This window comes from Peromyscus californicus, unplaced genomic scaffold, assembly GCF_007827085.1.
Source record: "Peromyscus californicus insignis strain IS unplaced genomic scaffold, ASM782708v3 Scaffold_11__1_contigs__length_118956290, whole genome shotgun sequence".
NCBI classification, from domain to species: domain Eukaryota; kingdom Metazoa; phylum Chordata; class Mammalia; order Rodentia; family Cricetidae; genus Peromyscus; species Peromyscus californicus.
The window spans coordinates 60404422-60419048 of NW_026294402.1; the positions used below are offsets into that span (position 1 = coordinate 60404422).

General features: G+C 50.5%; 1 protein-coding gene across 2 annotated transcripts in view; it reads left to right on the plus strand.

The window, feature by feature from the left end:
- Positions 1-10865: 10865 nt before the first annotated feature.
- Rbpms2 (RNA binding protein, mRNA processing factor 2) overlaps positions 10866-14627 on the plus strand; it is a 33309-nt gene continuing 29547 nt past the window's right edge. For both annotated transcript variants that reach the window (XM_052712605.1, XM_052712616.1), the window contains exon 1: positions 10866-10959. In XM_052712605.1, coding sequence (XP_052568565.1) covers positions 10891-10959 — 69 coding nt within the window. In that variant the 5' untranslated portion in view covers positions 10866-10890. The remainder of the gene's footprint in view (positions 10960-14627) is intronic.

The window sequence follows — 14627 nt, forward strand, 5'->3', positions numbered from 1 at the left end:
GGAGTGTGCACATGGCACCCTGGGTTCAAGTCCAGTCCTGACAGGTACAGCTGTGCATCCTTGTGCAGGTTACTTGACCTCTCTGTACTTCAAATGTAAAACAGAAAAATTACCTCACAGAGCAGTAACGAGGAGTAGGTGGGCTCAGATGTGAGAGGCCAGCACACAGCTCTGTTGGTCTTCTACTAGCAGGGCACAGCGGCTCTTCTCTCTGCAGAACATTGTTGTCTACAGGGTATTATTGGAGCTGTTCTGATGCCCTGCACTCTCCAGGAACTGCCAGAGGCCTGGCCCAGCTGGATACTATCCCCCTCCCAAAATACTTCTCTCCCTTTAGTGCGAGTTCAGAAGAGGGGGCAATTATGCTTTCGGGTGACAGGAACCATGTTCAGATGTTAAGAAGAGGGCTTGCTGTCTGCAGAGGGCTGCACAGTCTGTAGCATGTAGGGAAAAGCTGGGTGAAGTCATGGGGAGACAGAGTTGGGTTTAACTGGAGAATGGCCTGCCGTTGCCGGATATACTGTCTCATTTGACTGCACACAAACACACAAACGTATGGGACAGGTACCAAGCCCATTTCATGAATATAGAAACAGGCTGAGTGGCTAGTCTTTTCCCTAGAGCCCTAGAAACAAATACTATGTATAACAAGTACAGGTCCATCTCCATCCTGAACTCAGAAGCTTAACTACTATGCTAAGAAGTCAACAGACGCTGGTTGGTGGTGGAGCATGCCTTTAATCCCAGCATTTGGGAGGCAGAAGAAGGTGGATCTCTTTAAGCTCTAGGCCAACATGGTCTACACAGTGAGGTCAGCCAGAGCTACATAGTCAGACCCTGTCTCGAAAAACCAAATGAAATAACAAAAAGGAATCAATGGACAAGTACTCAACAAATGCTAATATCGCCAAGTGTCATCTGGAAAGCTCTTCTGTAACCATGACTGAAGGTGCAGCCGTGTGAGAAACATGGTGTGGGAACCATGAACGCCCCCATTTCTGACTGACATAGGGTTAGCTTTTGGTGGAAATTCAAATGTTTGGTGTAGACAAATGGATCTAGACCCTAGGATTCTGGTTGCTGGGCTACTAGGAAATTTCTAAGGCATTTAAATATATATATATATATATATATATATATGAATGATTTATTTCTTTATTATGCACAGTGTTCTGTCTGCACGCCAGAAGAGGGCACCAGATCTCATTACAGATGGTTGTGAGCCACCATGTGGTTGCTGGGAATTGAACTCAGAACCTCTGGAAGAGCAGCCAGTGCTCTTAACCTCTGAGACATCTCTGCAGCCCCCTAGATATATTCTTAGATGTGGCCCAGGAATTGGCCTTTTTCAAAAGCTAATTGTGTGTGGTGGAGAGACAGCTCAATGGTTAAGAATTCTTGCTGCTTTTCCAGAGGACAGATTCCAGTTCCCAGCACCCACGTCAGAAAGTTCATAACCACTTGTAACTCCAGCTCCAGGGGTTCGGATGTCCTCGGCTGCCCTCCACACACATGGCAGAGACTCAGACACATACACATGAATAGTAATAAAAATAGTAATAAATATAAATAGTAATAAAAAAAATCTGGTCTGCAGGTAAGAATGGAGTCAGCTGACCCTAGATGATATCTATGACCTTGACAGATCCTATTACCTGCAGTTCCCTGTACCCTCTACTGAGGAGATATCTAGGTTAGGGTATTGCTCTCTCCCCCACTGCCTTTTAAGTTCTTGGAGAGAATGAGTGTGACCTTCCCTTCATGGGAGTAAAAATGGAGGGCACAGGAGTTGTACTGACACCTTCAGAGGGAAGGGTTCATGCCGTCTTCATCTCGTTGCCCCTCTCATTTTCTTTTCATTTTTTCCCCCCAGAGCTGAGGACCGAACCCAGGGCCTTGCACTTGCTAGGCAAGCTCTCTACCACTGACCTAAATCCCCAACACCCCCTCTCATTTTCTATAGTGCCTCAGGACCCATAAGATTGCCACTCGGCCCGCTGATGGTGGTAGTTTGAATGTAACTGGCCCCCATAATCTCACAGGGAGTGGCACTATTAGGAGGTGTGGCTTTGTTGGAGTGGGTATGACTTTGTTGGAAGAAGTGTGTCACTCTTCTCAGGCTTTGAGGTTTCCCATGCTCAGGATACCACCCAGTGTCTCAGGCGACTTCTTGTTGCCTACAAGATGTAAGGACCCTTGGCTACTCCAGCACATCTGCCTGCCTGTCATCATGCTCCACGCCCCCTCCAGGATGATAATGGACTGAACCTCTGAAACTGTAAGCGAACCCCTTCAATTTAAAGTTTCCTTTATAAGAGTTGCCATGGTAGGGGCTGGAGAGATGGCTCAGAGGTTAAGAGCACTGGCTGCTCTTCCAGAGGTCCTGAGTTCAATTCCCAGCAACCACATGGTGGATCACGACCATCTGTAATGAGATCTGGTGCCTCTTCTGGCCTGCAGTCACATATGCTATATACATAAAAAAAAAAAAAAAAAAAAAAAAAAAAGGGCTGGAGAGATGGCTCAGTGGTTAAGAGCACAGCCTGTTCTTCCAAAGGTCCTGAGTTCAATTCCCAGCAACCACATGGTGGCTCACAACCATCTGTAATGAGATCTGGTGCCCTCTTCTGGCCTGCAGGGACACATGCAGGCAGAATACTGTATACATAATAAATAAATAAATCTTTAAAAAAAGAGTTGCCATGGTAATGGTGTCTTTTCATAGCAATAGAAACCCTAACTAAGATGTTGGTCAAGTGCAATGACTCCCACATCAATTCCTTTGGCCTTTTTTTGGGAACTTGGGCTAGTAGGGTCAGCCTGCCATACCTGGTGAACAGTTTTGTATTTGTCTGGCTGAGAGGGTGGAGGTCACGGAGTCACGCAGGAAAGCAAGCCAGAGAGGTATTTTCAGTGACCTTTGGTTCCCTGGGAAGGACTCAATAGCCAGTAAAAGTTTAGCAAGTGCTGTTTAATGGATGCCAGAACTTATAACCCATTTCAAACAAAAACAAAACCAGAGAGCTGTTGAAACAAAACAAAAAATCACTTAGAGTTCCATATGAAAAGATCTTTGATTAATTTTATTTTGTTCCTAGAAGGAAAATTTCCTTCTTGGCCCCAACTTAAGACCATTTTGCCTCAGCTTCCTGAGGAGAAAGATCTGATCACCTTCATTGTTCTTCTAGTGACCCTTTTAGTTCACGATGTGTTGCTTTAACAAAATACCTGAGATTAGAGAATCTGCAAATAGAGGTTCACCTAGCTCACGGTTCTGGAGACTGCCAAGTCCAAGAACATGGCACCAGGATCTGCTCAGCAGCCTAGGGCTGCATCACATACAAGGACCATTCACATATGAATTTGGGGAGGAAGTTTCCAATGCATGAACATGGGAGGGAGTGGACACTTTAAAATCATAGTACTCACCATCTGCTTTTGATGATAGATAGAAAGGGAAAGAGAGGCAGGAGGACTGTTAGCTCTTGGCCAGCCTGGGCTACAAAGGAAGGGCCTGAGCAAAAACAAACAAACAACAACAAAAACCCTAAAAACCTGAAGGTTCCATCCTTGGAATCCCTATAAAAAGCCAGGTGTGGTTCCACAGGCTTACAGTCTCATGATTGGGAGATGAAGGCAGGAGGATCCCCAGAGTCCCCTGGCCCACCATCCTAGCCTAACAAACAACAAAAACCACCACTATGAACAGCTCCTGACGAATGACACCAGAACTGACCCTTGGGGAAAAATAGAAACATAAACGGATACTCAGTATCTTGTGTGTAAACTTAAGTGACCTTACGTCAGCCACTGAACCTCAGTTTCTCTCTCTGCAAAGACCACTGTGGCTACACAGGAATTCACAAGTGCTGGCTGCTGAGAGGAGGTCCTAAGTAGGGTTGTCAGTGTCGAGGACAGAAACCTTTGGCCCGCTCAGATACCCCTCTGAGGACTTCTCTGGATTCTTCTTTTTTTTCTGAGACAGGGGTCACCATGTAGCCCTGGCTAGGTTGAAGAGATTTACCTGCCTCTGCCTCTCCAATGCTGGGATTAAAAGCAGCCACTACAACTGGCTTGTATTATTTCTTCAGCCTGCATAATTTTCCCATTCAGGTTCCTGGAATTCTACTCTCCCATTTTTAGGTAGGGGAAGCAGTCATTGATACGGTAATTAAAAAATACTTCTAGAGATTTTTCCACAGGAACACTAGCTTTCCTTTCCATTCCTCTTTCTCTCTTAAAAAAAAATAATTGAGATGTGCTCTAATGTAGCCCAGGCTGGTTCACACTCACTGTACAGCTGAGGTTGACCTTGAGCTGCTAGGACAATAGTTTATGCAGTGCTTCGAACCACATTCAGGACTTTGGGCATGTATTTCAACACCATTCTACTGCTGTGAGGAAACACCATGGCCAAGGCAACTTTTGCTTCAGAGCATTAATCCATCGTCATCATGGTGGGAAGTAGGGGGCAGGCAGGCAGTGTTGGAGCAGTAGCTGAGAGGTGACCCTGATCTGTAGGCAGCAAATCCCAAAGACACATCTACTCCAACAAGGCCACACTTCCTAATCCTTCCTAAATAACCCACCAGCTGGGAACCAAGCATTCAAATGGATCGGCCTATAGGACTCACAAACATTCAAACCACCACAGCATGCCAGGCAAGCACTCAACTGAACCACACGCCTTACCCCTGAACACTCGCTTTCCCTCATTCAACAAGTCATTCCTGAACTCTTCCTGTCAGGACCCGGGGAAGGCACATAGAAGTCACAGATTGGAGATAAAGATGAAAGACACATCTCTGTCTTCTGGGTGTCTCCTAATTTCCAGCCAATGGTGGAGAGAGGCAGTAAACACATGTTTTGGTGTGTGGCTGGGAAAAGATATTGTCTTTCTAGAAGTCTGGACCTGGAGTGAAGTTCCTAGTCTATCCCTCTCCTGACCTCATAATCATGCCCCCCCCCCCCCAACCCCTCATTGCCTTGGACTCTGTGGCCATCAATGAACTGTCAGGGTTAGGAGTTCATTCAATACTCAGGAAACCAGAGTGACCCTCTGGAGGGTCTGAGAGGTATCTCTAGTTTTACTTTAGGAACAGTCTCCAGGTCATGTGAATGCAGACTCAGGTCTTCTGATAAATCTACTCTGCGAGTAGTAGTATTTGTCTTTGATTTGAACTTGGGATCCAGGTTCACAAAGTGGCTCAGAATAAGAGGAGCAAAATAAAATAAAGGATGAGGTCTCAGAGACTCTGAGACACAATGACCCGGATTTACTGGCTCTTATCTGACATTCCTGCAACCGAGCACTACTATTTCCATTTTATAGCTTATTTATTGACACTTGGCTAGTGGCTTGCTCAACATCCCACAGTCAGAGGCCCGTGTTTGTAGCCCTGGCTGTTCTGGAACTTGCTATGTAGGCCAGGCTGGCCTTGAACTCACAGAGATCTACCTGCCTCCGCCTCCCATGCTGCAACTAAAGTGTGTAGGGACATTTATTCCTCAGGAGCAGTTCACCATGTTGTCTGAGTATCTCCCTTGGACCTGAGTTGTCTGATAAGGCCAGGCTGGCCAATGAGTCTCAGGAATCCATTCTCTGCCTCTCCGCACCGGGATCACCAAGGTGCTGGAGAATGAAACTCAGGTCCTTTCCCTGACATCCAACAATATTTACTAAGGGCTAGAAGAGCTCCTCCAACAGTGCCCCAGTTTTCTAATATGTAAATAGAGTGCAGGAACAAGAGGGGGATTAGAGAAGATGTTTTAACCTAGGGAACAGCCTCTTATTCCCTTCCCCTCAGGACCTACTTCACCTAAAAGGTTGGAACTTAAACCCCATTAGCAACCAAGAAAATAAGCCTCAGAAACACCATCCTTTGAACCTCAAGGTCATCCTCAACCTCTGTTACAGCCCAGGATATTTTATGGTGGAGAAGTTGAAATCAGAATTCCCAATCTGCTTTGGAATGTCCAGATAGACCAGGGTGGTGCTGCTCAGGAGTGAGGTTATCTGATTTTTTTCCTACTTTTTTTCTTCATTCTTTTTTAGTAGCCGGTGTCTGGAATTTTTTCCTATTCTTAAGAATGAAATATTGCCGTGGTGGTGGTGGCAGCAGTTGAAAATGCCTTTCGTCCCAGCACTTGGGAGGCGAGACAGGCTAATCTCTATGAGGCCAGCCTGGTCTACAGAGGGAGTTTCAGGAGAGCCAAGACTACATAAAGAAACCCTGTCTCAAAAAAACAAAACAGGAAAAAAAAAGAAAAGAAAAAGGAAAGAAGTATTGTGGCTGGGAATGGTGATACACAACTTTAATCCCAGCACTCAGGAGGAAAAGGCAGGTGGATCTCTGAGTTTGAAGACAGCCTGCCTGGTCTACGTGACAGGCTCTAGGTCAGTCAGGGCTAAATAAGTAAATAAATAACAAGAAATATATGTACAGAAAACCGAGAAAGGGGCTTAGGCACCAGACAAGCCTGAAGCATCCTCCAGAAGCCGCCCTAGTATTATTCATAGGTTTGTTGGAGATCTACTAATAGAAAAGCACTGGTCAAGCTCTTTAGGGAGGATACTCCTCCAGCAGATACTCCCGAGAACTAGGAAGCAGGCAGGATTCCCAAACAAGGTATTCCCGGGTCAAAAGACAGAGGGAAGGCACTGAGCATGTGGAAAGGAGGGTGGGAACTGAAGAAGGGCAAGCTGGAGTGGGGGAGATTGCAGGGAACAGAAATGTGAGCAGCTCAGAGGCTGAGCTACTGAAGTCACAGCTGGAGGACAGAGGGGAAAGTTCCCATCCTCCAGGCAGGAAGGCAGACTTGTCCTCCCACAACTGCCTTTTCCGTCCAGATGAGGACTGAACCTGTAGGCAGTATGAAAATCCTAAGGACACACAGGGAATAGCGCCCGAGCTGAGCCTTCTGATCTCCCTCATCTCCAAGTCTCTTTGCAGTTAGAGATACATTTCCAGGGGTTGTGAGGCCCAGAAAAGACAGATGCCTCCAAAGTGCTTAAGAGGTGCCACACATACAGGAAGCTTTTCTGACATGTTGAGAATCTTTATGTTCTGGAGATATGGCTCAGTGGGTAAGAGCCTTGCTCTGCAAGCTGAAGTTCAAATCCTCACCATAGATGTAAAACACCAGACATGGCTATATATTTATAGCCCCAGCTTTGGGGAACAGAGACAGGTAGATTCTGAGAGCTCCTTAGCATAGTGGAATTGGCAAAGCTTCCCTCTCAGCGAGACCCAGCAAGAGAGACCGAGTGAGAAAGACTCTTGACGTCTTGCTCTGGCCTCCAGATGCACACAGGCATGTCAGCTACACACTCCCTCCACATACACATGACTCCTCATAAAGTGTTGCTTATTTATGGGACTAGAGAGGTGGTTCAGCATTTCAGAGCAGCTGCTGTTCTTCTAGAAGATCCAAAGTTCCAGGGGACTCTTGACACTGTCTTCCCACCTCTGTGACCACATGCATGCACATGGTGCACTACATATACTCAGGCACGTACACTTACATAAAAGGAGATTTTTTTTGTTTGTCCCCCCGCCCCCCAGGGTTTGGTTTCTCTGTGTAATCCAGGCTGTCCTGAAACTCACTCTGTAGACCAGGCTAGTCTCAAATTCAGAGAACTACCTGCCTCTGCCTCCCCAGTGCTGGGACTAAAGTCAAGCATCACTATACCCAGCAAAGAATATTCTTTTTTTTTTAAGTGTTGCTTATGAAAGCAAGTAAAAAAGAAAATGAAAATAATATTTAACAGGAGATAGTAATGTTAAACAAAAGATAAGATAAAGCCAGGCGGTGGCGGCACTCAGAGGCAGAGGCAGGCGGATTTCTGAGATCAGGGACAGACTGGTCTACAGAGTGAGTTCCAGGACAGCCAGGACTGTTACATAGGGAAACCCTGTCTTGAAAAACAAACAAACAAACAAACAAACAATAACATATAATGGGAATTAAGCAATTACTCTTTTCCCCCAGTACTAGAGATTGTATACAGAGCTTTATGCATGCCAAGCTGGTCCTACACCCCAGCTCTGTTCTGTAAACATGGAGGGACAAGGCACCAGTCAGTCAGTTCAGCAGGGAAAAGTGCTTGCCACCAAGGCTAAACACTGAAGTTGGATTCCTGGGACTCACCTGGAGAAGGAGAAAACCAACATCTTCAAATTGTCTTCTAACCTCCACACAAGTATCATGACATACATTACCCAACTCCACAAATAATTTCAAGGGAAGTGCTAGATTCGTGTAATCCTATTTCTTGAGGGTCAGAGGCAGGGGGATTAAGAGTTCAACCTACTCAACAAAACAGGCCCTGTCTCAATAAAATGGGGAGGTGGACACCAAAAATTGAGTGAAGAATCTGTTACAAGAAAAGTGTAAAGTGTGTGTTCTGAATAGGGTGAATTTTGGTTTTTAAAGTATTCAGAGAGAAAGGACTAGAGGATATAATAACCTTGAGCATCAGATGGCAGGACTGGGCTTCATTTTCAGAGTTTTCAGTATTTACAAAGTGTGTATTAGCATTAGAAAAGAAGTATTACTTTTAAAAACATTACCAATTTCCTAACATGAAAAATGCACTGATGGGGGCCCATAACTCATCTGTCACTTATTTGGGGTCTCAGCTTCCCCATCTATAAAATGGAGCCCTTAACCACAAGATGCCTATTAGAAAAACAAAAAACAAAAAACACCTCCCCTCCCCAAAAAAAGGAAAAAGAAAAATTCAAATCAATCCTATAGGGGATACCTAAGTTTAGAAAACTGTGTTTCTCTTCTGGAAAAAACCCGAGCTACAGAAGATTTTTCTACAGAAGGATCCTAAGGGGAGTGAGGAAGGGGAATTCCTCTTTGGCAAAGGAAGACTTCAAGGGCCTTATGGGAACATCTGCAGGAGGGGAAAATGTGGTAGAGGTATCTGCGGACTCACAAGATTGGTACCACCTGGAGATGCCGGAAGCGGGAAAGACGAAAACTGGGAAGAATGGAGTACCCCTCCCCCAGGCCACAGTAGGGGCTCAACAGTATTTCCCAAATGGGTGAATATATCACCAGCAAAAACCTCAATTTACTTACCTGTGAGATGATATATTAGGATGACAAGCTATCAGGGAGGTCGGCCACAGCTCAGCTCTCACGCGTGATGGAGCTAACTGTATTTGGCAGGTCGGCGCAGGGAAATTCTCAGGGTCTAAGCCACTGCCCAAGGTCAAGGTTCCTAACTGGTACAGGGGTGCAAACCAAGGCTTTTCATGTCCACCGCCTCTGAGCGCGGGCTCCCGCCCCAAATCCCGATACTAAGACCTCAGTTCCATACGTTAAGTCGGGGCAGCAGATCGCACCCGGGGACGCCTGACCCGGGCCAGCTCCCTTCCCCTCTCAGCTCTGGCTGCTGAAGCATGATCGGGGGAGGGAGGGACACAGGAAAGGACCCCAGGGCTCCCGCGGCTCCGCAGGGCTGTCAGGGCCACTGCTGTTCCAGTGCGACTTCAGGTTGGGGCGGGTTTTTACTAGCTGCAGAATAGCAGACGGTCCTGGTCTGCATTTACACGGCGGGGGGAAAATCCGACCCTAAGGCCGCGCCCCGGCCCCCGCTGGGTGGGAGTCTAGGTGACCCCGCCCTAGGCGTCAGCCCGCTCTTCCCTCCCCCACCCTGGGGTTCGGAATTGGAGCGGAAAAAGAGCCAGACGTGAGGAGTCTTAAAAGTGGGGTGGAGGTAACGATCGGAACCTTCTAGGTCATTGGAGGTACCTCTTCCTGTAGGTGAAAACGAGCAGGCTCCCTAACCCTCCTCTTAGAGTTGATAAGGGGGTGGTGGGGGGTGAGAATTGGTATTCTAATTCCCAACCCTCGGGGCTGGAAGCCTCGGGCCAGAGAGGGGAAGTGATTTCCTCAAGGTCACTCAGCAGACCCACCCCGCGCCTCGCTCAAGATCAGGTGTTTGCCGCCCTCCCCCTTCCCCGCCTTCCCCCCTAGAACCCGGCCCTCCGCCGCCGCCGCCGCCGCCGCGCGCGAGGGGAACGCGCCGGGCCGGACCCCCACCGGAATTTGGGGGCGTGTGTGTGTGTGTGTGCCCATGACAGCCTCCAACCCCACGTCAGGGTCTGAAACCCGGGAGCACCGCCGCCTTGGCTGGGGATGCAGCGTGCCGGGCACCTCCAGCTCCACCCAAGCCCGCGCGGCTCCTTTAAGAAAAGTTCTCTGGAAGAGTTCATCAAAGTTTAAAAACTCGCCTTGGAGAAGGGAGTGGCGGGGTGGTGGGGGCGGCGGCGGCGGCGAGAGCCGGGTGCGGGAGAGAGGAAGGGAGAGGGGGGTCGGCCGGCCGAGGGAGCGGCGAGGGGAAACGGCCCGCCCGCCGGGGAGCTCCGAGAGGCAGGGAGGCCGGAGCGCGGCGGCCGGGGCCGGGGCGAGCCCGCAGTGGGCTGCGGGGATTGGCTGCGCGTTCCCCCGGAGACCGCGGGGCGGGGGCGGGGCGGGGCGGGCCCCAGCTGAGGCCGGTTCCGGCGCCCGCCCCCTCCCCCGGCGCCCGCCCCCCGCCGCCGCCGCCGCCGCCGCCGCCGCGGGCGCACTCGCCGGCCGCAGTGAAAAGCCGGAGGCGGCGGCCGCTCGGGCTGCGCGCGGGTTCCCGGTGCCTTCCCCCGCCCCGCCTCGGCCGCCTCCCGCACCCTCCAAACTTCATGTGACCCCCCCCTTCTCCTTTCTCCTTAGCTGGACGCGGCAGCCGTCCGTCTCCGCACGCGCCGTGCCGCACGCTCCTCGGGGGGCGCACCGCTCGCCGCGCCCCTGCCCACCTCGGGACCCGGGCGTCCCGCTCCCCTCTCCGCGGCCCTCTCCCCCCCCCTCCCCGTCCCCCCCCCCCCCGCTCCCCTCACCATGAGCAGCGTGAAGCCGGACGTCGAGCACTGCACCGGCACGGGCCCCGGCGGCCCGCTGGAGGAGGAGGTGGGTGTGCGGCGGCGGGCGGGACTGGGCGCGCGTGAGGTGCGCGCCGAGGAGGTGGGCGCGGGAGCAGGGCACGCGGGGCCCGGGGGCGGCGCGAGGCCGTGCGGGCCACCGCTCCCGGCGCCTTCCCGCCGCTGCCCTTCGCCCCCGGGGACGAGCGGCTCCTGCCCCGCTGGCGGGGGCGTGCGGCCTGGACTGGCCCGGCGGGGCCGGCATTGTCTTCCCCGCCCTCCCGGGCTCGAGGAAGGGCGCGCGTCGGCCGCCATCCGGGTGGCCCCGAGGTGGGCTTGCGGGGGGGCCTCACGGGTCCCCGGCCCGCTGCCCTCGTTCCCCACGCCGGGTCCCGCGTGCGGCTTGCGCGCGCGCTTCGGCTGGGGAGCGCCTCATGGGTGGCCTGGACCCCCCCCCCCCTCCCCGGCTGGAAGGAGCAGAGAGGGATTATTGAGGTGGGCATGCGGGAGACACGCTCGCCCTTCAGGCTCTCCCACCCTGACCCCTCCCCGTGACCTTGGAGGCCGGGCCAGCTGCCCTGCGCCTAGGTTCTCGAGAGCTGTAGTCTTAGTGGGCAGGCGGGCGGGCAGGCGGGCGGGTTTGCCTCCCAGTCCCAGAACTTGGGTTTCTGCAGAGATGAGCCGGCAATTTAATTAATTACAGTCAGGAAAGAGAGAACTTGGAAACCCTGAGTCTCCCCTGTTCTCGCCCTTTGACCTAGTAGCCAAGCCAGGACCCCAAACTGTCCTGGGTGGGACCCTTCAAAGAGAGGTGACATCATCTTGTCCAGCCGCCCTGTGCTGCTGAAAAGAAGGGCTTAGGAGACCGCGTCGAGGAACCACCAGCGCCTGTCGGTTTCAGGGGCTGGTGAGGGCGACGCACATGTGGGGGATGAAAACTGTAAAGATACCTGCGCATGGAGGCTAGGCAGGCAGGCAAGCAGAATTAGTATGAAAAGGGGGCAGACTTCTGGGCTCCTCAGGAGCTCCTTTGGCCCTGCTGTGTCACTCGGGGCTGAGAGACCCTTCCTGCCCCGCCCTGGCATGCTCTTGCCCAGGAAACCAAGGGTCAGTTATCCAGCCCTAGCGCCCTTCCCTTTGGTCTGGGGTAGAAACCGCAGAGGCCCTAATGTTTCTTGCTGGTTGTGCTATGGTTTGCCACCGAATGGCCTCCTGTTGGGCAGCAGAGGCCTGCATCCAGCCTCAGTGCACCAGGGACCTGACATCTTGATGAGCTAGGTTTGGATCCTGCTTTGGGCACAAGGAGGCAGAGAATTACATGCAACGATTCACTTCACTCAAGCGATGGGAACGGAGGGTCTGGCATCTTTCTGGCTAGAGTAACAAAGAGTGGTGGCTGGTTTTGGTTTCTGTTAGCTTTGTCCTCTTTGGACCTTCTTAATGTCTGCAGGCCCCTTGGGGTCCTTCACCCCATCCTGAACTACCTGAATTTTAGAATCTCCCATGAGAATTGGGGGAGTGATGAGTGCGTGTTGTTTGCTGGTGTGTCTGTGATCTCAGCTTGTTTTCTCACCCCTTGTGCTGAAATTGGGATCGGGGGCAGTGGTTCCTCAAGTTGCGCAATGATCAACCCCAATCTTGCATCTCTTAAAAAACTGGCCTTCAGCAGGGACTTCATACTGAATGTCTGACCAGATCCTCAGACCCACGGTTCTGGGTGGGAATTAAACGTTGGTCACACCGAAGAGCTGGAAAAAGTGTGTGGGCCTTGTCTACTTTTTCGTTTGTTTGTTTTGTTTTCGAGACAGGGTTTCTCTGTGTAGACCCTGATGTCCTGGAACTCAGTCTGTAGACCAGGCTGGCTTCGAACTGACAGAGATCCTCCTGTCTCTGCGTCCTGAGTGCTGGGATTAAAGGCTTGGGCCACTACCACCTTGCGCCTTGGCTACTTTTCAAAATTCCCTTTCTGGGAAAGAGGATATTCAAAAAGTAGAGTCACTGCTCTTCCTATGGACCTTGGGGTATGCTATAGCCTTGATGGTTCAGAGAGTCCTGTAGCGGTACCAGCAGAGGGACACGGGCTTGGATTTAGTGTTTAGCAGAGTTCTGGTGGTCAGCAGGTCCTCATTTGGGTAGCATAGACACTAAAATCAGAATAATAAAGGGCCGATTAGCATGGCTCTGTTAAAGAAGAAATGAAATCTCATGAAGCATTTCATATTTAAAAAAATGGAACTAGTGAAATGGCTCACTGGGTAAAGGTGTTGGCTGCCAAGCCGGATTACCTGGTCCTTGGAATCTACATGGTGGAGAGAGAGAATGGATCCCTGGAAGTTGTCCTCGTGTCTCTGCATATGCATCCTGACAGTCGTTCTCCACCACCACATAACAACCATTAAAATATAATTGAAAAATTTGAAATAAAAGAAAACTGGGGGCTTGGTGATCTCTTGGTGTCCAGTGTCCGTTCCAGTCTCCCTTCCTTCAGCAGCATTCTGGCCAGTAGCCCAGGAACTCTCAGCTCTGTCTCCTTTTGGTTGCTTGGGGGACACTAGTCTGCTTTAGTTTAGATGGTCCCAGGCAGTCAGTTTTACAATCCCTAAGAGCCATCACCCAGATAATGCTGTTAACATTGGTGATTTACTGCTGTGGCTGAAACTGGCTCTTCCTAATCATCTATTGATTAGCTATAACAAGCCTAGAGAAGTAAAAACTACTGTCCTTGTAACGTCTCGTTTCCTAAGGGTACCAGGTTGCAGGAGAATGATGCATTTCCTCAGTGCTAGGAGGAATCCCTTACTTTGAACTGCCTCTTGCAGTCAGTCAGGTTTCCCTGCTTGCTTCCTGCTCTACCCAAGGAGCTTCATCCATATTGTGAGCATCAGGTTCCTTCTCTGGGATACAGATGAAAGGTTGCCGGTGGGGGTGGGGTGTGTGTGTGAGGAGGACTTGCCTGGCAGTGGTGGTGTGTCTAATCCAGTGGCACCATAATGACACCATGAAGTTAGAGGTTAGCTCTCCCTGAGATGAGGATGAGTAGAGTTAGAGGTTGTGTAGTGAGTGGAAAGGGCATTCCAAAAAGTATGGCATAGGTCAAAGGATGATTCCCAAGACAGAGACAGGAGAATCCTAGGTTCAAGGCTAACTTGGCTACATAGTGAGGCCATATTTCAAAAGCAAAGCTGGGGAGCAGGGTCGCATGGATTATGAGACCTCATGGTTTATTTGGGTAACTACCAGTAGTTTGCTACGTGGAGAAATAGCAAACGCCACATCATGAAAAGCCTGAGAGCATGTGAAGGAGGGAGGAAACTGCCATTTTCTTGCACTTGAGCAGATGTGTTAAAAGCTTTGATACCCTTTGGAGGCTAAAGAGGACAGTGGGGAATTAAGGGGAGAAGCTGAAGTTCTTGTTTGGTCTAAGGCTATATCCTCTTCCAGGTGGGCCTTGATGGAGTACCAGGTAATGTCACATAGACCCTGAAAATCCTGCTTAAATTCTAGTGATTCTACTGGATAATCCTAGTGATTGTCCTGGATGGCTAGGTATTAGTGTCTCTGGAGAGCAATGTGTGTGGTGTTTATATATTGAGAGGATCTTGCTACATTGCCCAGGCTGGCTTAGCATGCTAGGCTGACCTGAAACAATGTAGCTCAGTCCTCATGACCTCAAATTCTTGAACCTCCTGCCTCAGCCTTCTAAAAACTGGGATTACA